The sequence below is a fragment of the Eubalaena glacialis genome, chromosome 1 (assembly GCF_028564815.1).
Source record: "Eubalaena glacialis isolate mEubGla1 chromosome 1, mEubGla1.1.hap2.+ XY, whole genome shotgun sequence".
Lineage (NCBI taxonomy): Eukaryota > Metazoa > Chordata > Mammalia > Artiodactyla > Balaenidae > Eubalaena > Eubalaena glacialis.
In genome coordinates, this window is record NC_083716.1 from 85,158,071 (window position 1) to 85,180,406 (window position 22,336).

The window sequence follows — 22,336 nt, forward strand, 5'->3', positions numbered from 1 at the left end:
GTCTGTGTCCTCACCAGTCACATTGGATCAGGATCCATTCATATGACCTCATTTTACCTTAATTACCTCCTTAAAGGCCCTACCTCTAAACACAGGCACATTCAGAAGAATTGGGGATTAGGGCTTCAACCTATGAATTTTGGGTACACAATTCATCCCATAACAAAAGGTAAATACTTAGAAAGGATTATCACCTGATATGATCTGGTGTCGTACCACAGCACCCGCCAACTATATTGACCAAGCCGTCCACAGCAAAATCCTGCATTTAGGAAAAGAAAAAGTTTCAGAGAGTTCATCTGAATTCTAAGCTCACCACTACCAATTCAGCAGAAAATCTGCATTTCCTGAATAACTAATTTTCCATTTAAAAGAGAGCTAAACATACTTAAATCTAGATATCAAGCTTTCATAAGCCTTAGACATAAGGTTAAAAGCAGAGACCAGTTCAGATATTATGAAATGCTATGAAATGCAATGAGATATTTGCCTATCTGATCACAATAAAGTTTTTTTTTACCCATATGCTGAGCAGAATGAATGTGAGCTACGTAATGCATTTTCCAACAATACGTATTCAGTTTTTAAATTTAAATTCAAATGTTTAAAGAATTAAAAATTCAGTTCCTCAGTCACAACAGCCACATTTCAAGTGTTCCAATGACCACATGTGGTAGAGGCTACACATGTGGCTACACATATTGCACAGTGCAGGTCTGGAGTTTAACCACAGCTGGTTTGAAAGAAGGACAAGATAACCTAGAGAGAGGAAGTCAAGGAAGTGCGAAGTCAGAGTATTGAAAAGAGCATCTACATAAGGTACTGAAAGCATAAGAATTAAGTGAGAAATAGTTTAGGAGAGAATGTCGGTAAGCCAGAAGCTAAAAATTCAAGGAATGAGGGAAAAGAGACCCAGAGGTCTTAGGGACACCCTAAGGAGGGGTCGTGGGTAGTATGGTTTCGTGACCTGGGATTCAAAGATGGGAGGTGTATGGGAGAGAAGGAGAATGGGGGAGGTGACAATGGGGAGCAAGGAGACATAGACTCCGCCCAGCAGTCTGCGGGGTGGAGGGGACCACTTGGGAGGGCTGCAGAGGAGAGCTGAGTTTCAGTTAGTTTGGGCTGGACCTCTCTGAGAATTTCCCAATAGCCACTAGTATCCACCGTGGAGAAGGATGCTGACAGCGAGCCCCCTCCCTCTGCCTCCATCATTTTAATTCATCTTAAGCTTTTATTTTTTATATATACACTGGGATTTCTTTAGGGGAAAAGTCTACTTCTAGATATTCTAAATCAAAAATTCCATTTCTCTATCTCTTAAAAACCAAGTGAAAGAGGATTCTTGACCTTTAAGTGCATGGCCATCATGTGCGGAGTTTCATCATATTCACCGAAGGTATTGGGAAGACCTAAGAAAGTATATTTCAGCCATTACTGGAAACTACTTTAACAAATGACATAGTATTTATAAAGGCTTTAGGTTAAAAGGTTAGAAAAATATTTATAATTAAATCGTGATTACTTGCAAAAACAGGTAAGAATTCTTAACATTAAACATAATAAGTACAGAGACGCCATACCAGACAACAACAATAAAATCACAGAGGAAAATAAACATCATTTCTTTTCTATTTGAAAGAAAAGCATCACTACTACATGAGACAGAATTCCCCCACCCCTATCCCTCCCTTTTCTGTAAAGGAAATTCATTCTTGTCTCCTAGACGCCTAGGGGTAGGGGTTGGAGGAGTACCACACATGCTTGAACTAATGAGCACTGGACATGCAATTAAAAACAAGCAAAACACAACCCATCTCCTTTCAAGTAAGTTTTCCCAAGTAAGACTTTAGCATCTAATTATCCAATTTCCTGTTTTATTTATTATCCCCTTCCAGTTATCTTACTCCTGGTGGGAAATAAAATTTACTGCACATTAAAATGTATGTATTTGGAGAAAGAAGGCTGGAAAATGATTTTTAGCCCCAAGTAGTTAAGTGGTGCTCAAAAACATTCACCAGGAAATCTGGTTAACCCAGAATGGATTACCAATATTAAATGGATAGTCTGAAAATTGTCTACATTTATCTTAGGAATTTTTATATACCGTTAAGTCCTAACTTTTAAAAAGGAGAAAAGTAACAGGCTCTTTTGTCGATACAGTGGAACAAAGAAGAGGGCTCTCTCTCTCACGTTCTTTGCACTCGTCTCTTTGGACACGCCCACATGGCGAGCACTGTCACCAATTCCAAGGCTCTGGTCAGTTAAGTTATGACTAGGCTTCATGCCCCCAAGTTCTGTCCACTTCTGACCCTTTCAGGCTGAGCCAAACTGTTCCTTCAAGTCTAGAGGGAAACAGTGGTCTAGACCCAAATACTCTTCATTTAGAAAATTCCTACTGAAAGTCAACTATATACTAAGACCTGCAAAACAAACTCTTTTAATCCAGATCTGTTACCCTATCTACCCAGGTCTTGTGTATTTGCATTTTCCTATGTGTGACTCCCTTGAAACACACACCTGCGTTGGGATAACAGAGGACATAGGCTGTTGTACATTTTCCAATTGTTTCAATAAAAGGTCTCATTTCAGCTGCACCCAGAGCACAATTTAATCCAATGCTGGAAAAACAAAAAGAAGGTATTAGAAGTACCCTCTTTTATTCTAAATATTTATACATATAAAAAGTTATGATAAAGAAAGGAGGTTATTTAAAACCAAGCAGATAGTAAGTCGCCTGATTCAAATCACGTTTATTCAGCTCCAGTCAAAGCCACCTCACTGAAGTTCCCTGCAACACTAAATATTTCTGCCCATGTCTCCAACATTAGATCCTGCCTACGGATGTGACTCCTTAAATAAGTTCACCGTTTAGTTAATGGTATAGCATGAAACAGAAATGTCTGCAAACTACCACTGCTAATAAACACTGGAAAGCAATACTTAAGAGAAAGAAACAGGAAAATCTTGGAGGTAGAAGGAACATTAATGGCACATGGAAGCCACTTCAGGGGTCTTAAAGACCAAGACTCAATCCTTGCTCCAACTGAATTGCAACGTGACCTTGGACTTAGAATTTGTCCTCTTATAAATTAATTTGTAACCAAGGGGCTCTCTGTTTTGCAAATGAAACTTACTGCAGACTAAAATAAAACAGATCAAAGCAGAGCTGCTAAACCCCTCCAAAATCACACTCATTGGGAGCCGCCGAAGTCTTCAGGAATTCAAGAATTAACTATGAAGTGACAGGACTACGTCATCTTTTATTTTTTCACATTTTACTTTTTTTCTTTTACTATGATTTCTAAGTGCAATGTGATATACTAGATTAGATCCTGGAACAGAAAAAGGACATTAGTGGAAAAACCTGAAACCAGAATAAAGTCAGGAGTTTAGTTAATAGTAATATACTTTTAGTTTTGACAAAAGTACCACAGTTAATGAAAGATGTCTCATTAGAAAAAACTAGATGAAGAGCATATGGGAATTCTCTGTACTATCTTTGCAACTTTTCTGTAAATCTGAAATTATTCCAAAATAAAAAGTTTATTTAACAAACAAATACCCAACTCCCATTCCTGATAAAAACTCTTAGTAAACTAGGAATAGAGGGAAACTTCCTCCACTTGATAAAGAACGTCTATAAAAAACCTATAGCTAACATCATACTTAATGATACAGAACTAGATGCTTTCCCTGCAAGATCGGGAACAAGACAAGGACGCCCGCTTTCACCTCCTGCTAAACATCATGCTGGGAGTCCTAGGTGAGGCAATAAGAGAAGGTGGAAAATAAAAGGTATAAAGATTGGAAAGGAAGAAATAAATTTGTCTTTGTTCACAGATAAGACTATCTATTCCAAAGAATCATCTAAAAAATTCTTAGAACCAAGGTTGTAAAGCACAAGCTTCATATACAAAAGTCAACTGTTTACCTATATACCAGCAATGAGCAATTGAAATTTGAAATACGAAACACATTATTTACAATGGCACCAAAACAAATGAAATACTTGTGTATAACTACAAAACTCTGATGAAAGAAATCAAGGCAGATCTAAATAAATGGAGATCTATCCCATGTTCATCAACAGGAAGACTTAATATAGTTAAGATGTCAATTCTTCTCAATTTTATATACATTTACACAACGCCAGGCAAAATTCCAGCAAGTTATTTTGTGGATATCAACAAACTGATTCTAAAGTTTACATGATGAAGCAAACAACCCAGAATAGCTAATACAATTCTTGAAGAAGAAGAACAAAGTCAAAGGACTAGTACTACTCGACTTCAAGACTCACTGAAAAGCTAAAGGAATCTCTGGTATTGATGAGAGAGCACAGACAAACAGATCAATGGTGCTGAATAGAGTCCAGGAACAGAATCACAAAAATACAGTCAACTCATCTTTGACAAACGAGCAAAGGCAATCCAATGGAGAAAGGAATGTATTTTCAACAAACAGTACTGGAACAACTGGACATTCACATCTGAATACATTAATCTAGATAAAGATTTTACATCTTTCATAAAAATTAATGCAAAATGGATCACAGATCTAATTGCAAATTGCAAAACTATTAAAGATATAAATATATATATAACGATTACACAGGAGAAAAATCTAGGTGTCCATGGGTTTGGAGATGAGTTTTTAGATACAACACCAGAAGTAGGATCCATGAAAGAAAGAAAAAAAAAAAATGATAAGCTGGACTTCACTAAAATTACAAACTTCTGCCCCGCAAAAGATATGGTCAGGAGCACGAGAAGACAAGCCATGGACTAGGAGCAAATATTTGCAAAACACATACATGGTATCCAAAATATTTTCCTTAATTTTTAAAACTCAACAATAAGAAAACCAGCCAACTAAAACAATAAGCAAAAGATCTGAAGAGAAGCAGCTACCTCAAGGTGTTGTTGCCAAAATTAAAAGAGAGAACTCTCATAAAGCACTTAGAACCGAGCCTGGCACACAGCAAACTCTCAATAAATGTCTATGACTCTTACTTTTATGGCCAAGGCTATAATAACAGTGAATAGAGTGCTCTGAGAAGAACATCCACCTGGGCTGGTAAGAGAGGGATGGGTCCCCGGAGAGGACCCTAGAGATGGGTCTGAAAGGCTCACGTGGCGGGGTGACCCTGCAGGGCAGGCACGGCCTCCAGGCAGGAGTAGAACGTGCACGGAAAAGGCACAGGAGGAAACTGTATAGACTCTTGGAGCTTCCATCTCACTCATGGTACAGAATTTAAACCATTTTCATCAGAAAAATAGAGAGATGTTTCAAACTAGAATGTAAAAGCCATGTTAATTTTAAAGATAAAAATCTGAGCTTTAGAATTCCCACCTTATTTCAAACTACGCTACTTCTGGTTGCTCCACAAGCAGGGAGTGAAAAAACCCTGCAAAGTTTTTAAGTGCTGATAATAGATTTAAAGTGTTGTTAGCGGGCCAAGCCAGTCTTAAACTATAAGGGGGACACTTACAGACAAAAAGGCAACTCTCTGGTGGGCCCACGGGGTATGAGAACTCTCCCCCTCCCTCAAATAGACCCATTTAGGCAGTGTCTTCTGACGTCCTCAGGGCAGTCAGAATGTACTTCAAGGAAAGACAACATCTCATGCAAGTGGTACCATAGAAATATAGAGAAGCAATCCCCTCCTGCGTCACAGTCTGTAGTCATCAGAAGAGATCCCCCCAAAAGGAATGGAGTCAGAAAAGAATGATCACTCACCAGAGTGGGTCTGCATGAGACACACTGATGACAAACGCCTCCCCGGTCTGGCCAGAGAGAGTCCGCCCACTTTTATCAACAATTGTCCCTGAAATCTGAATTGAACAAAGTAAACTCCGTCAACAGCATAGACCTGAGTTAAGAATACAGTCACAGAAACAAAATAAAATGAGCAAGCTGACTTTCTTTGTTTTTTTACAAGGAAGAGAACTGTGGCACTCAAACTCCAAGGCAGCACTGTTTTCTTTAACGGTCAGAACAGATGAATGCACAGTGCCCAGGGGAGGGGTTGGAAAGCCACAGAAACAGAGAAAAGGGAAAGTCACGGAGACAAAAGCAGTGTCCAAAAAAGCTTTAGGATTCACACCTCCAGTCCCACTGGAGAAGACTTCCCCAGATACCTCGGTTATCCTGGTCTCCTGCTGTTCAACATCTGATTCATCCGACACCCCTTGTTTGACTCTATTCTACTCTCACCAAGCAATGGGGGCCTGCCTGTTGCACTACTGGACCAGCAGCATGCTGCCTCTGGTGCTGGACGCTGCACGGTCAGCACGTCAGTCCATCCGCCCTCGGGCCCTGACGAGAGTGAGCCTTCGGCTTCGGGGGGCTGGTTCAGCCAGGCTTCTTCGGAATAGCCCACCTTCCACAAACCACCGCTACATTCATTTTCTGTACATTTCCACGGATAAGACTGCTATGGGTCTAGAGGTGGTGGAAGAAGGGAGGTGAACCAAGCAAGTAGCTGGTTCCTAAAAGATACTGTCAACAGTTCCATGGCAGGAAAACAAAAACCCCGCCCTCAAAATGACAATATTAATAAAAACCAAAATTCATCATGCCAATATTTGAGAACTTACAAGAATAGGCCGGGGAGCATATGCCTCTTCAAAAAGTCTGTGGACTGCAAACAAGGCTGCCTGTCAGGGAGAAAAAGGACACCTTTGTTTCTGAGAGACTGCGACACAGGTCAGCCTAACTGGCTGACCAGAACGCTCCCTTCCCCAGACCTCTTCAGATAAGATACACGTCACCTGCTCTGGGGAGGAGGAGGAGAAACACGTCCTCCTGATAACGCACAACCCCAGGGCCCCTGTCTCAAGGGTAACACTGTACATGCTACAACAAAACAAATGCTGACTGAAAGTCCCTCCACGAACTAATACTTCCTCTGAGGAAGGGCTGAAGAGCTACTCTTTCTGCTTTCGCTCAGTCAAAATTAAAAATAGATAAATAAGAAGCCTCTGCTTTCCACAGCCTCATATATACATGGTAGGTATATGAACCAACAGTGTATGTCACTGCAAAAAAGAGTATGAGCTAGAATGGGCTGTAAAGGCACTAATCCCACGTTAATCTGTACCGTCCATGTTTTATTAAGTTCCGGGACCAGACATCAAGGTCCTCCAATGCTCAAGGCCGTTCCACATCGGAACCCACTGACACGGAGGGCCGACGGCACAGATTAAAACTATAGTGAGGTAGTATTTTTCAGCTATCAGATTGGAAAAGATCAAAAAGTTCAACAGAGAGGGCGTGGCGAAAGCAGCACTACTGTGCACTGCTTGCTGATTGGAGGATCAATGAGTACCATCTTAGAGGGACTTTGACACTAAAAATCAAAATTAACAGTGCCCAGACCCTTTAAACCTTGCAATTTCACTTGTAGAAATTTATCTTCAGAGACACTGTGCAAAAACGTATGTATGAGGATATCTACTTTTTATTCCACACACTTATGTACCTTTGTACATATACAAAGAATATAACCACATACACATATGCACACGCATCACACGTGCTTTTATCTGCATGGAATCTCTGTCAGGACCCTCACACCAGTAATAGCAGTTGTCCCTGGGGAAGACGGCTGAATACCCAGGGAATAGGAGACAGGAGGATATTTACTTTTTACTCCATACATTTATATGTCTTTTTTTTTCTTTTCTGGCCGAGCAGCATGGCTTGCGGGATCTTAGTTCCCCAACCAGGGATGGGACCCAGGCCCTTGGCAGTGAAAGCGCCAAGTCCTAACCACTGGACCGCCAGGGAATTTCCATTTATGTGTCTTTTGAATTTTAGAACCACGCGTATATATTTATTACCTATGCATCTACGTACATATAGTAGCTATATATGAAAATATTTACTTTCATAATTAAAAAAACATTTTTAAAAAGTTAGAAACATAACCTTTTGAAGTTTCCTTCATTCTACTGGACTCAGTTAAAAATATTCAAGAATAAAATGGAATCAAGGAATTTGATTTAACTTTAATAATGGCTATTACAGTCTCCTCACTACATTAGGGGATGCACCCCAGCCCCCAGCCCAGCCGCTTTTTTCTCCTTTAACTCACCTTGGCATTGGCGGTATCAAAAATAGTTTCAATGAGTAAGATATCAACCCCACCATCCAGAAGCCCTTTGGCCTGCTCTTTGTATGCTTCAACGAGTTCATCAAATGCTGCAAAAAACAAACCACACCCAGGACATTAGTCATGGACATCCTCTGAAAGCCCAGGACACAGTGAGTTCAGGCCTGGTGCCAGGTGAACTGACCACTGCTGGTCTATAATGCATAATTTAAGGGCAACACCACCTTTTGTAAGAAACATGGCAGTGATGGAAGTTAAACCAGCAAACTGAACACAGATGCTCCTAAACACTTAGCACACGCGCTTACTTCCCATGCGTGAGCCGAGAATGAGTGGCTGGGTGGAAAGGTATATGATTTCTTGAGCCCTGGCTCTTACTTTTAAGATCTTTAAAATAGATCTTTCCAGGGATGGTGTTAATCAATTCAGGGATGAGTGTGAGGAACAACTAGAGAAACGTGTCACACTGATCTGGATACAACACCAGTTGCATCACATTCTCTCACACCCTCTGGGGTAAAAGTCTGCGGTGCTGTAGATTTTGCTCCTGCCCTCTGACACCAGCTCTGTCAGAGAAGAAACCTGCCTGGGGGGCAATTTCACTCTCAAACACAAAAGAGTCTAATCACCCCTAGATAAAATTTTTGTTAGAAATGTCTTGTCTACTTCCATCTGAGAGGTCACCCCTCTCCCCATTTGATCTCTCACCCAAGAAAGAAAAGATGCTCATATATTCAATAGAGAAGCCTACTTCATCCTATTCAGCAGAAGAGACAGGAAACGTTAGCTCCTCACTGCCACACCTAGACCAGAGGGAGCACTGGCCACACGTCAGCCCAGAATGAGCAACCCCCGGTGGAAAAGTGTGGTATGTCACCAAAACCTACAATCCACACTTGCCTGAACTTGTCTTCTACACATAATTCATTACCACACGTAGTATCATTACTATTCTGCTCTGATCATTTAATACTTTTTGTTTTTTTGTAGTCTGATGCTTAAGAAATTGACCTAGATTTCTAGACTTTTCATACACTCTCAATGCAAGTATGCTTACAGACGGTGGTTTACAACGTTTACAATGCTAGTATGCATATATAGCTTGGACTGCTTTCTGATAAATAAAGTGGGAGTCTAGTGGGTTATTCTATAACTGACCAAGGTCTGGTGTCTATATTTGCTCAACTTCTCAGTTTAAAGTTTTATTTTGATTGGTTTCATTTCTGCAGCTGATAAAGAAGCCCAAACACAACAACATGCACCTTTGAAAGCAGGCTCAAAATGCGTAATACTAATACTATGACTAGGAATAGCTCACTTTTTATTTTAATGTTTACTACATTCCAGGGACTGCTGTAAGCCCTTATGTCACAATAATCCTTAAGTAGATGTTGGTATTGGCCCCATTTTACAGATTTATAGATAACTGAAACACAGAGGTACTTGCCCAAGGTCAATGATTATATCTCATACTCACTGATGTTCCTGTAATCTGGTCTTTCCACAGATGGGGACACAGAGAGTGTCTTGTTAGTTGGACCCAGAGCTCCTGCCACATACCTCTTAATTCCTTTAGGAAAAGAAAAACAAGTGTGAAATCTCTAAACAGCTCATAAGTTAATACGCTATCAGATTTCCCCTAGAACACAGGTATATAATCCTTTGTCCGTAACTCTGAAATCCAAAAAGCGCAAAAGCCCCACTTTTTTCCTTAATTCATTTGACAACAAAACTTGACCTCTCCTAAACTACAAGAGGCTATTTATAGTCTTTACCTCACTTAGTGGATGATTCATAGATTTTACTGCAAATAGATGTTTGATTATGAGGCTGTCCTGGATCCCACTGAGGAAATTATGAAATATAAAGTATGCGCACATGTTACCGCCAAGCCAACCCAAAAAACTCTGAATTCTCACACATGTGGCTTCAAAGAATTTCAGTTAGTAATCCTTTTCTATCACCATAGCTATGCTTGGACAAATGCTCTCTCCCTACTCTTAAGAAACCCTGAAGGTCGTGAACATAGGTTTTGCAAAAGTTCCTCACAGTAGCATTGATCTTGAAATGCACTCCACTGCTGTACTGCAGGGCCTTTGCTGGGGGAAAATATTAAATCACGATTAACAATTATAAAGCCTGAAATTCAAGTATGAAGCAGATCAAATCTCACATTAAAACTCTTTCAAGAATGTTTTAATAAGCTTTCCTCTAGGCTAGAGTCTAGGTGCTTCTAAAGGAGCCGGAGATGTTGTGTTCCTTACATATCGGAACACAGGGCAGGGCTGTAGTGCTCATCACCTTTGGTGGTTTTAACCAGGTGGTTACGCTTTACCATCTAACTGGAGCAAACTACCCACTAGCTGATAGCCCAGCCTTTGAACAGCTTACAAGCCCCGATATTCTTTATCTTCCTCAAAGCTGAACAATAACGTGGGTGTAAGAAAAACGTCCTTGTCTTTCCCTGCTTTAGCTGGTTTGATAGCCTCTGACCTGTGACTTTGTTGGGGCAACAGTCTATGCCCTTCCGATTTCAACATTATCTCTCAGAAACGGAGCTCCTATAAATTGCTTCAGTCTTCATTAGTATGCTGTGTCTAACTTCCCAATAATTTTGCTTTACGTCTTCCCTGTTGGCAATAATTTCACGTTTCCAAATCTTCAGGGGCTCCATGTATTTCTTCTATTCCCTTCCCGCCCTCAAAGCCTCCCCTCCAGCTGGTGCCCAAGTGTTCTTATGGCAGCCAGCCAGGAGGCTAGTTATTTCGGGGAGGCACTTTTCAAATCCCAGCAAGACTGACTCTCATGCCACCCTCTTTGTGTGCTACACAGCGCCTTCAAAGACACTAGTGGTATGAAGTAGAACACGCTCAAAAGATAATCTCTCTTTACCTAAATAAGGCAAAATCACAGGGATGAGGGTAGCTTTCAAGCGAGAAGATCACATATCTTAATGATCACCAATGTAACCAAAACAGCTGTGCCTCAATAACCAAAAGACATACTTCCAAAGGGAGACAAATCATTTTAGCTGTAAATGTACAAGGAAGTCACGGTTCTAGCTACAAAGTTAGGATAAAACACCCAGCAGAGTAAACACAGCGTAAACCCTGAGCCCAAGGCCCAAGGAAACAGAGTCAATTCAGAGGGACACTGAATGCTTGACTATGAAACTGCAGAGAAGTAACCTACAAACAAGTACGTGATGGTGTCTGCAGTGCTGCTGTAGGCCAACTGTCGCGAAAGGAAAAGGGACAGTAAGGACAGTATATTATAGCTGAGGATGTCAAAGGAAACATCTTTGTAAAAAAAAAAGAGAAAACTGTTCCTTACCTGTCTGGAGAGTTATCTCCTCAGCTGCTTTTCTGGCCACTCCCGCAGAGCACTTGTTCATCCTATAGGCCTAACACATCAACTGCAAATGTTAGTTTGTCCTTCTTTCCCTCCATAAAATAAATAAGGAATTCATGACCTTCTAAAACACAGTTTTATTCAGTAAGGAAAGGTGGAGTGAATTAGTTTGAGGTGTGAATGAAATCTTAGTCAAAAAGGCCTACCAGTGGCCCCAGCCTTGAGGGCGACAGGAAAGGCAAGAGTCTTTGGGAACTGCTTTTACGGTCTTCCACAGAACCATGAGCCATCTGGCAAAAAGGGCAATCTCTGGACGTCTGGCATGTCAGAATAAGCTGATGTAGTGAAATATTCTGAGAGTTAGAAAAAAGCATAGTAATGGAAAAAGCAGGGGCTTCAGAGACAGAAGACCTGGGTTCTAAAACCAGCTCTGTCACTACCTGCCCGGGTGGTTCCCTTAGGAACTCCTCCAGGTCCTGGCTTCCTACACCGTACAATGGTTGGAATCAGTGGGTGTGAAGTTTTTGTAGATTATGAAACTCTTGAGAATTTGGAGAAGGGCCATGAACCCTCTCACTAGGAAATAAAGCAAGCATGCAGAAACATACAAAGTAGTGCCTGCAAGTTTTACCGAAATACACTCAAGCCCATTCATTTACGTATTGTCTGTTGCTTTTTTTTTTTTTAAACATCTTTATTGGAGTATAATTGCTTTACAATGGTGTGTTAGTTTCTGCTTTATAACAAAGTGAATCAGTTATACATATACATATGTCCCCATATCTCTTCCCTCTTGCATCTCCCTCCCTCCCACCCTCCCTATCCCACCCCTCTAGGTGGTCACAAAGCACCGAGCTGATCTCCCTGTGCTATGCAGTTGCTTCCCACTAGCTATCTATTTTACATTTGGTAGTGTATATATGTCTATGCCACTCTCTCACCCTGTCACATCTTACCCCTCCCCCTCCCCATATCCTCAAGTCCATTCTCTAGTACGTCTGTGTCTTTATTCCCATCTTGCCACTAGGTTCTTTATGACCTTTATTTTCCCTTAGATTCCATATATATGTGTTAGCATACTGTATTTGTTTTTCTCTTTCTGACTTACTTCACTCTGTATGACAGACTCTAACTCCATCCACCTCGCTACAAATACCTCCATTTCATTTCTTTTTATGGCTGAGTAATATTCCATTGTATGTATGTGCCACATCTTCTTTATCCATTCATCCGATGATGGACACTTAGGTTGCTTCCATGTCCTGGTTGCTGCTTTTGCACTATAGTACCAGCGTTGAGTAGTTGCAAAAGAGACTGTACGTAGCCAACAAAGCTTTAAATATTTACTGTCTGGCCCTTAACGGAAAATGTTTGCCAACTCCTGCCCTCAAATAATTCCCCTGATAACCCACAAGGCAAGTGATTTCACAAAGCCCCATCACCATGAGGGAAAACAGTGTCAGAGCACTCAGGACTACGTGCATGAACACAGAGGCATGTTCTGGAAAAATCCCACCCAGAAATGGGGACCTCAGCATCTACCATATATTTTCATCATTAACAGTTTACAAAATTTGTATATGGAAGCATCCTGTTGACTAAAAAGAGATGAAATCCTTTACCCCACACCCACTAGGATGCCTACTATCAGGAAAAAACAAAAAGAGAAACAGAACAAATGCTGGCAAAGATGTGTAAAAACTGGAAACCTTGTACACTATTGGCGGGTATACAAAATGATGCAGCCACTGTGGAAAATAGTATGGTGGTTTCGCAAAAAATTAAACATTGAATTAGTGTATAATTTGGCAACTCTGCTTCTGGTTATGTATATATACTCAAAGGAAATGAAAGCAGGGATGAAGAACAGATTATCTGTACACCGTGCTCATAGTAACATTGTTCACAGTAGCCAAAAGGTGGAATCAGCCCATGTCCCTCACCGGATGAATGAATAAACAAAATGTGGCATATCCATACGGTGGAATATTATTCAACCTCGAAAGAGTACAATATTCTGATACATGCTACAACATCAGTGAACCTTGGGGACATTAAACTAAGTGAAACAAGATAAGTCACAAAAGGACAAAAACTGTACGATCCACTCATATAAGGTAGCTAGGGGAGTTAAATTCATAGAGACAGAAAGTAGAATGGTGGTTTCTAAGGGCTGAGGTGGAAGGGAAAATTGGGAATTATTGTTTAATGGGTCCAGAGGTTAAGTTGCACAAGGTGAAAAGAGTTCCACGGACAGATGGTGGTAACGGTAGCACAACAATGTGAATGCACTTAATGCCACTGAACTGTACTTAAAATTGGTTAAAATGGTAAATTTTATGTTACATGTATTTTTCCACAATTTTTTTAAAAAAGGAAACCAAATCTGCCACCCAACTTAAAAAGGCTTCACAGAACTGTGCACATGGCCAATCATTATGCTTTTATTCACAGTCACTGCATAATAAGTATCGTTTTTTTTTGTTTTTTTTTTATTTCTGAGATATACATTTTAAAGTAATAACTAGGATTATGACTTATAACATTATACCAGAACATATAAGATTTTTAGAAATTTCATGTAATGTCTATAAGTATCGTTTTTATTTGATTATTACTTGCCCATAAAGAAACCAGCTGGAAAATGAATGGGCTGTTGTGTTTATAAGCAGAAGCGATTCTAACCATTTTCCCCATCTGACCACAAATAATACATAACTAGGCATTAGCTTGACTCTGCAGCTTTGGCTGGTTTTCTCACTAGCAATTACCAATGCAGCAAACGCTCATGAATATCTTAGATACAGGGAAAAATGAAATCCTTACCAAGTGTTCGAGGCCATAGTCAGCTTGGGCAATAGCAGTGCTGCTAAAAGTATTTGTTTCAATGATATCTGCCCCAGCCAGCAAGTAATCCTGCCACGAGAGAAAGTAATGTCAATGCTATGAGTTTTAGAATCCCTGTCCCCCAACAATAAACTAGTCTTTTCCTCACCAAGGCCACCAAACATCTTTTGACCACATACTAAGTGCAAGGCACTGTACTAGATAGAGGCTGGGGATGCAAAAAGACCTAAGGATTTCATAGAAAGGCCTGTGGTATGAATAAATAAACACAGAACTTGAATTCAGACAAAGTTCACTTGCGGTGTGAATTGAGTCAAGTTCCTTAAACTCTGTGAGTTTCAGTTTCCTCATTTGAAAATAGTTTAACCCTACTTCACCGGGTGGCCAGATGATGGTACAGATCACACACCAAGCTTCTAGCACACGATGGCCCTCAGCAAACATTCCTTCTGTTCCTTTGCCAGCTCTCTGCTTCAGCACAGTCAGAGCCCCGCTGAGAAGGGCACTATCTGCAATCTTGATTCTGACCACAGTTGCTTCAGTCCACAGCTCCTGGTCCCTCTGAGCCACATCTGCACCCTTACAAAACCCTGAGGACCTCGGTGCCCTCTGGTTCTCCCTGTTTGAAACCTTTCTGTCTTGTTTCACTCTTTGGACACCATCTCAACCTCAATCCGATGAAAATTCTGGAGTCTCTTGATCTTCAATAGTGAGTAAGCCCAACCCCACCTAAGCAGATGGACACTGTTTGCAGAAGAGCTGGGAAATGAAAACCAAGGTTCACACATTTATAATAAGTCACAAACGCCCAACTATCTATCACTAGGGAAATGGCTAAATAAACTATAATATGTCCATTTTATTACATGCTATGTGGCAGCTAAAAAACAGTGTGCACATATATCTACATATACTAACACAGAAAATCTCCAAAAGTATTGAGTAGAAAAACAAAATTGACTGATATGTAAACCATGACACCATTAAGTTTAAAACATACATACAGGGCTTCCCTGGTGGCGCAGTGGTTGAGAATCTGCCTGCCAATGCAGGGGACACGGGTTCGAGCCCTGGTCTGGGAGGATCCCACATGCCACGGAGCAAATGGCCCGTGGGCCACAATTGCTGAGCCTGCGCGTCTGGAGCCTGTGCTCCGCAGCAAGAGAGGCCACGATAGTGAGAGGCCCGCGCACCGTGATGAAGAGTGGCCCCCGCTTGCCACAACTGGAGAAGGCCCTCGCACAGAAACGAAGATCCAACACAGCCATTAATAAATAAATAAAGCACACCTAGTATAGTGTAATTTAAAAAAAAAAAAAAAAAAAAACATACATACACACAAATATTACTGAGTTTTCTACAGATATCTATATGTATACACATACATACGTAATATATACATATACATAAATGCATAACAAATGATCTGGAAAGACATACACCAACTAGTATAAGTGGTTATCTCTGGGGAAAAAATAGAAATTTGGAGTAGTGGTTAAAAGGGAATTTATTCTTATCTATGGGTTCTGTTTTATAAGAACAAATTAAAATTTAGTTTTTCAACAAAGAGCAAGAAAAACTGAAAACAACCTTAATGTCTAAGAATAAGGTTAGTTAAGTAAATGATGATATATATGTAGAATAGATTATTATGAAGTTATTAAAACCATGTCTCAGGATATTTAATGCTCATGGTATTAAGTAAAAAATGCAAATTATAAAATAGTATGAAGTAATAATAATCCAAATTTAATTTTAAAAATCCAAACACAGAAAACTAGACTGAAATATAAATTAAAATATGTGAATGGCAATTATGTCTTGGTATCAATATTACAGGTGGTTTTAATTTTCTCCTTTATGCTTTCTACAGCATCTAGCTAGACATTTTATTTTTGTAACAATGAACACATATTGTCTTTATAATTAGGGAAAAAATATTTGTAAATTCCTAGTTATTATTTTCTCCAATTGTGTGTAGATTTAAAATTTTAAATAATATAAAGTTTAAAAGGTGTTTCTTCTAGCTCTTCACCCTTTCTCTCCACCTTCTTTCCCGGAACAATATCCCACTCATGGGCTCCGGATATGACACTCCTGAAATTACAAGCCTATTCTCACCAATTGAAAACACGTGTGATATGGGCAAGCTACTTAATTTCTCTACTCCTCAGTTTTCCCATGTATCAATAGAAAGCTGTCAAGATTAAAGGAGGCCATTAATGACAGCAAGGCCACAGGCTACCAACAGATGTTTTAAATATTGGTTCCTGTTGGTCTCAGCCTATCAACAGTGATGAGCTAGGAATGCCTAATGCACTCACATGGGCCCTTACCGCCTGTGCTGAGCCAGGACCAAGCCAATGCCACAGCTACACTGGCGCTATTGGTTCTTATTATGATTGCAAGACTCACCTCAGCAACAACCATCAGGGAACTTTTGAAAACAAACAAGGTTTATTGCTCACGGGTCCTGGAGAGTACAGGCATGCCCGGGCCATACAGTGAGGTAGCTGGGGGAAGGCGTGGGTTGGGCAGGAATGACCGAGACAACCGGGTGTTCTGCCTTTACTGGGGTTAATGAGGGGGTGCCTAGGGCTTTGTAGGTTCACTCTTTATTGGAGAACTTAAAACCTAAGAGCAGGAATTAGGGCTCAGGAAGGAAAAAGCAGGGTAATTCATCGAGGTTACCCAGGGCTTTCTAAAAAGGGAATTTCATGGCTGGGGAAAGCCTGGTTCCTGGTCTGGCTGTTTAGCTAGCAGATGTGTCACACAGCTGGCAGGGTGTTTATTGACATAGATGCCTCTTAAACGATGCCTCCGCAACCAAAAGCTTAATGTCAGGCGCTTACATTACAATCAAAAAAGCTTAGTGTCAGACACTTGCACTTCAAATAGAACCTGGCCATTCCATTAAAATTAAGTATCAGGGGATCAGCTCTATGGTCAGTAACTCCACTAGAAATAACTAAGCGTGAAAATAACCCAGTCTTTTTCCCTTCCTCACCCATGAACACGACACGGTCTCTACATCCAGAGAACTCCAGCTAGTCAATATTCCCCCACGAATGGGACAGCTAGGTTACACCTTATGGTATTTACAGTCATTTTTGCTTCACGTCCCTATCTTGGGAAACTTGCTGTTCTATCTACATGCCTATCTAACTCTCAGGACAAAGATTCGTTCCCTCAAAAAACATTTACTGGGACTTCCCTGGTGGCGCAGTGGTTAAGAATCCGCCTGCCAATGCAGGGGACAAAGGTTTGAGCCCTGGTCCAGGAAGATCCCACATGCTGCGGAGCAACTAAGCCCGTGTGCCACAGCTACGGAGCCTGCTCTCTAGAGCCTGCGAGCCACAACTACTGAGCCCGCATGCTGCAACTACTGAAGCCCGCACTCCTAGAGCCCGTGCTCCACAACAAGAGAAGCCACTGCAATGAGAAGCCCGCACACCGCAACGAAGAATAGCCCCCGCTCGCTGAAGCTACAGAAAGCCCGCGCACAGCAACAAAGACTCAACGCAGCCAAAAATAAATAAATAAATAAATTTTATTTTAAAAAAAAATTTACTGACTTACTATGTGCAAGATACTGTTTTAGGCAGTAGGGATTCAGTAGTGAAAAGCAGGCCCAAATTCCTGCCCTTAGGAAGCTCATACTCTAGTGATAATCCACTTGAATAAGGACAAAGCCACACGTCATGGGCTGGGCTGAGTGTCGGGGGCGTTGGGGGAGGGTGGTGATTTCACCAACTGCATAATAAGAACTGATGTTTGTAACCACGCCAAGCAATTCATACCCATGATGGCATTCCCAATCCACAATATACTGGAATTTTATAATGCAATTTGACTACATACTCTCAGGCCTCGCAGAAAAACTCGTAGAACCAAAACTCTTCAAGGACCAATTTAAAATCTTCCAGTAACTACAATTTCCATTATGACCAAAGGAAAGGCATTCCTAGCTCTTCTTCAAATGAAAACCATTCTGCATCTGATCTAGAACAAAGTCTTGATCACCCAAGAGAAGGATCCCTTCCACCCTCAATGAATCATTTAATCACTGATTCGTTTGAGTTTTTTTTCTTTAAGAAGAGTCTGAAAGGCAACAAAAGCAAAAAATAAACAAGTGGGACTATATCAAACTAAAAAGTATCTGCACAGCAAAGGAAACCATCAACAAAATGAAAAGGCAACCTACTGAATGGGAGAAAATATTTGCAAATCATGTGTCTGATAAGGATATCCAAAATAGACAAAGAACTCATACAACACAGTAGCAAAAAAAAAATCCAAACAATCTAATTCAAAAATGGGCAGAAGACAGGACTTCCCTGGCAGTCCAGTGGTTAAGACACCACACTTCCACTGCAGGGGGTGCAGGTTCGATCCCTGCTCGAGGAACTAAGATCCTACATGCCTCGCAGCATGGCCAAAAAAAAAAAAAAATGGGCAGAAGATCTGAATAGACATTTTTCCAAAGAAGACATACAGATGGCCAACAGGTACATGAAAAGATGCTCAACATCACTAATCATCAGGGAAAATGCAAATTAAAACCACAAGATATCACCTCTCACCTATCAGAATGCCTATTATCAAAAAGATAAGAAATAACAAGTGTTGGTGAGGAGGTGGAGAAAAGGGAATCCTCTCGCACTGTTGGCAGGAATGTAAATTTGTGCAACCACTATGGAAAACAGAACGCAGGTTCCTCAAAAAATTAAAAATAGAACTACTATATGATCCAGCAATTCTATTTCTGGGTAATACCCAAAGAAAACAAAAACACTAACTCAAAAAGATAGATGCACCCCCATGTTCACTGCAGCGTTATTTACAGTTGCCAACATATGGAGACAATCTAAGTGTCCACTGATGGCTGAATAAAGGAAATGTTATATGCATATGCAATGGAATATAACTGAGCTATAAAAAAGAAGGAAGGTGGTTGCCAGAGGTGGTGGGTGGAGGGAAGGGGAGATGGATGAAAGGGTCAAAAGGTACAAACTTCCAGTTATAAAATAAATAAGTCATGGGGATGTAATGTACAGCATGGTGACTACTGTTAATACTACTGCATTGTATATTTTAAAGTTGCTAAGAAAGTAGATCTTAAAAATCCTCATCACAAGGAAAAAAAATTTGCAACTGTGTAGGGTAACGGATGTTAGCTAGGCTTACTATGGTGACCGTTTCACAATATATACAAATTTCAAATCATGACGTTGTACACCTGAAACCAATGCTATGTTCTTTGTCAATTATGCCTCAATTTTTTAAAAAAAGTCTGAAACACCTATAACAATGTCCTTCTCCAAAAGATAAAACTTTCTTACTCCCCTGGTAAATATGTTTGTCCTTCAAATTGAATCCAGACCAGAAAAACAGATTAAATCACCTTATTATCTCTTCTAGTCATAATCCTATGAAATTCCCATGATAAGCTATGAAACAATCTAGTCCTACACTTATTTTTAAATTTTAAAAGTCTAGCAATACCCAGTTACTTGCTTCTGATTTCTTTATGTTGGCTAGCCATTTTTTTAATTTGTTTTTTGGTCATGCCACACAGCTTGCAGGATCTTAGTTCCCTGACCAAGGCTAGTCATTTTTATTAAAGACAGGAAAACGGCATGAAAGAACACGGGATTTCAAGTCAGTAAACCTCTGTAACGTCAGGCAAGTTATTTAAACTCTGAGGTGCTCAGTTTCCAAATCTACAAAATGAGAATAACAACTACCTTTCAGTTTTACTTCATCAGGGCTGTTGTGGTGACTTAAATAAGTAGTGTAGGTAAAAACCCTAATTTGTCCAGGATTTTATGGTTTTTCACTGTCGTTGAAATGCCTCAAAAGGCAGAAAACCTGCCCTCCTCATTTCCTTATCTTGAATGCTCAATACCGTGCACGACTTTTACATGGTGCCCAAAACCTGCTTTCTGAATAAGCCACCTTTATCTGAACAAATCACCCCTTTCTTCTGTCTCCCCCAGAGCACTTGGCCCAGTGGTCTGCCCTCAGGACACCAAAGGCCTTTCGGAATGACAGGATGAAACTGTAAGAACCTGGGGATGCTTTACCTTATGGATTTGGTAAATGACATCGGGCTGAGTTATACTTAAAATGTCATTGTTGCCTTTCAGGGGCCTGGCGTGATCTTTAAATTCTTGTCCTCGGAAGTCGTCTTCACTCAGCTTGTACCGCTGGATCATGGTCCCCATCCCTCCGTCAAGCACCATAATCCTCTCCCGCAGGATGGCGTCAATCTCATCCTGCAGGGTCTTCTTCATTCCTGCTTTAAAGAAAGTGAAAATCTGACTTTACAAAATGAAAGAGGGAAAACGTGTGTGGAGAGGGAGTGTAGACTAAATTATACTAATTCACAACAGGGAGTAAATGGGGCTCATAAAACATGTGCTTGTAACCTTGTGGCATTTGAAAAATGCTGCCCCAAAATGTTTACATTAAATAACAATGCTTAATGAAATAGGACACTGTACACAGCACAGAATCACTGGTAAAGCACCACACCAAGGTTAAAGTAGGCTCTAGTTGTTCCTGTTTCAAAGATGAGCAAAACAGGCAGCAAAGAGCCAAGTGTTACAAGGCCAGGCCACCTGCCGGAGAACATCTTTAGGGCTCTCTGTTGGTTCTGTGCTTGTGTCCCCTCAATAAGGAGATTTAGCTTGATAATTGAAAGCCATCAATAATTCCAAACTGCCATTTAGACTGTTAACTTTGACCGTCTCTCCCACCTACTGCCAGAACTCACATAGCCTACACACAGGGTTTTCCTCACCCCTGCTCCATCTCTGGACCAATGACTGCCTAACACCCTGGAGCTTCTCAACTCTCCCCGTGCCCTTGACTTCTCCTAATTCCCAGTCCTCAAAAGCCCCAAGGCCTACTCCTTCCAATCCTACTTTATGGTCTCCAAGAACTACTGGAAAGCCACAAAACCATGCTGTTCGGAGTCACTGAAAATTCCTAACATCGAGCCTCTTGTTTGGTTCACCTTTTCTCGGCTCTCCCTACACTTCCCACACCTGCTGTCCCAAACCTCTGCTTGCTTTTGGCACCAAATCCTTCTCATCGTTTTCACTCACAGGTGATTTCACCTAATCCTGTACAGAAGAGTCTTCTTTGGGGAGCTCCTCAAATTCACCCCCCTCCACCTCAAAATCCTCTTGCAGCTCGGCTCCCTCTGCACCTAAGGAAGAGCACATGACCAGCTCCACCCACACCTCCCACTGCTCCTCCCTCCCCCTCCCCCCCCACCCCCACCCCCACCCCCGACCCCGGGCAGCTCTAGCTCAACCTCTCTTCTCGCTGTGGCTTCCTCCTAGCCTCTCTACCGCAATTACTCTCCAAAGGCACCCATGACCTTCGAATTCTCAAACACTGGGCTCCAATCTTAGACCCAGATTTCAAGATGTCCACCTGTGATGGCCCCCTAGAATACCCACCTGCCCCTCAATCTATCATCCAAATCCAAACCTGCCAAATTTCCTGTCTGATCTCCCTGTTTCTGTGAATGGCACCACCTTTCCCAGAAGCCTGACCTGACAACCTCAGTGTTATCTGACTCCTTACTCGCTCTGATAACCAGCATCTACTCAGATCTCAAGCCCTATAGATCTGGCATCCAAAGTGCCATTCACGGACTTCCCTGATATTGATTGACCATGATGTGGTTGTCCTATCAGCTAATAAGCACCCAGAATTTGACATGATTAAGTTAATGGTGACGACAAAAAAAGCCAAGAAATCGGGGTTTTAGTCCTAGCTCTCATAAGTAGCTACAGGGTTTTGGACAAGACTGTGTTTCTGAAAAACGGGGAAATATCTGCCCTGCCTTTATCACAGAAAGTGTGATAATAGAATGAAACAATGTGCTTGAAAGCAAATTTCAGATGTTAACAGCTGGGACTCTCAAATCACACCAGTCATGAAATGAGACATATATCCTTCACATAAACAGCCCGTAAATGTTAACGACTCTTACTATGTCATTAT

The 22,336-nt window shown here is 41.0% G+C and overlaps 1 protein-coding gene across 1 annotated transcript in view; it reads right to left on the minus strand.

The window, feature by feature from the left end:
* The window catches only part of MTR (5-methyltetrahydrofolate-homocysteine methyltransferase), a 603,339-nt gene that overhangs the window by 575,512 nt on the left and 5,491 nt on the right, over positions 1–22,336 (minus strand). Inside the window, exons 2-11 of the mRNA XM_061198341.1 lie at positions 20,401–20,615; positions 14,294–14,383; positions 11,450–11,519; positions 9,594–9,686; positions 8,099–8,205; positions 6,600–6,659; positions 5,740–5,834; positions 2,518–2,618; positions 1,348–1,409; positions 195–262 (exon numbers count right to left, since the gene is read on the minus strand). Coding sequence (XP_061054324.1) covers positions 195–262; positions 1,348–1,409; positions 2,518–2,618; positions 5,740–5,834; positions 6,600–6,659; positions 8,099–8,205; positions 9,594–9,686; positions 11,450–11,519; positions 14,294–14,383; positions 20,401–20,615 — 961 coding nt within the window. The remainder of the gene's footprint in view (positions 1–194; positions 263–1,347; positions 1,410–2,517; positions 2,619–5,739; positions 5,835–6,599; positions 6,660–8,098; positions 8,206–9,593; positions 9,687–11,449; positions 11,520–14,293; positions 14,384–20,400; positions 20,616–22,336) is intronic.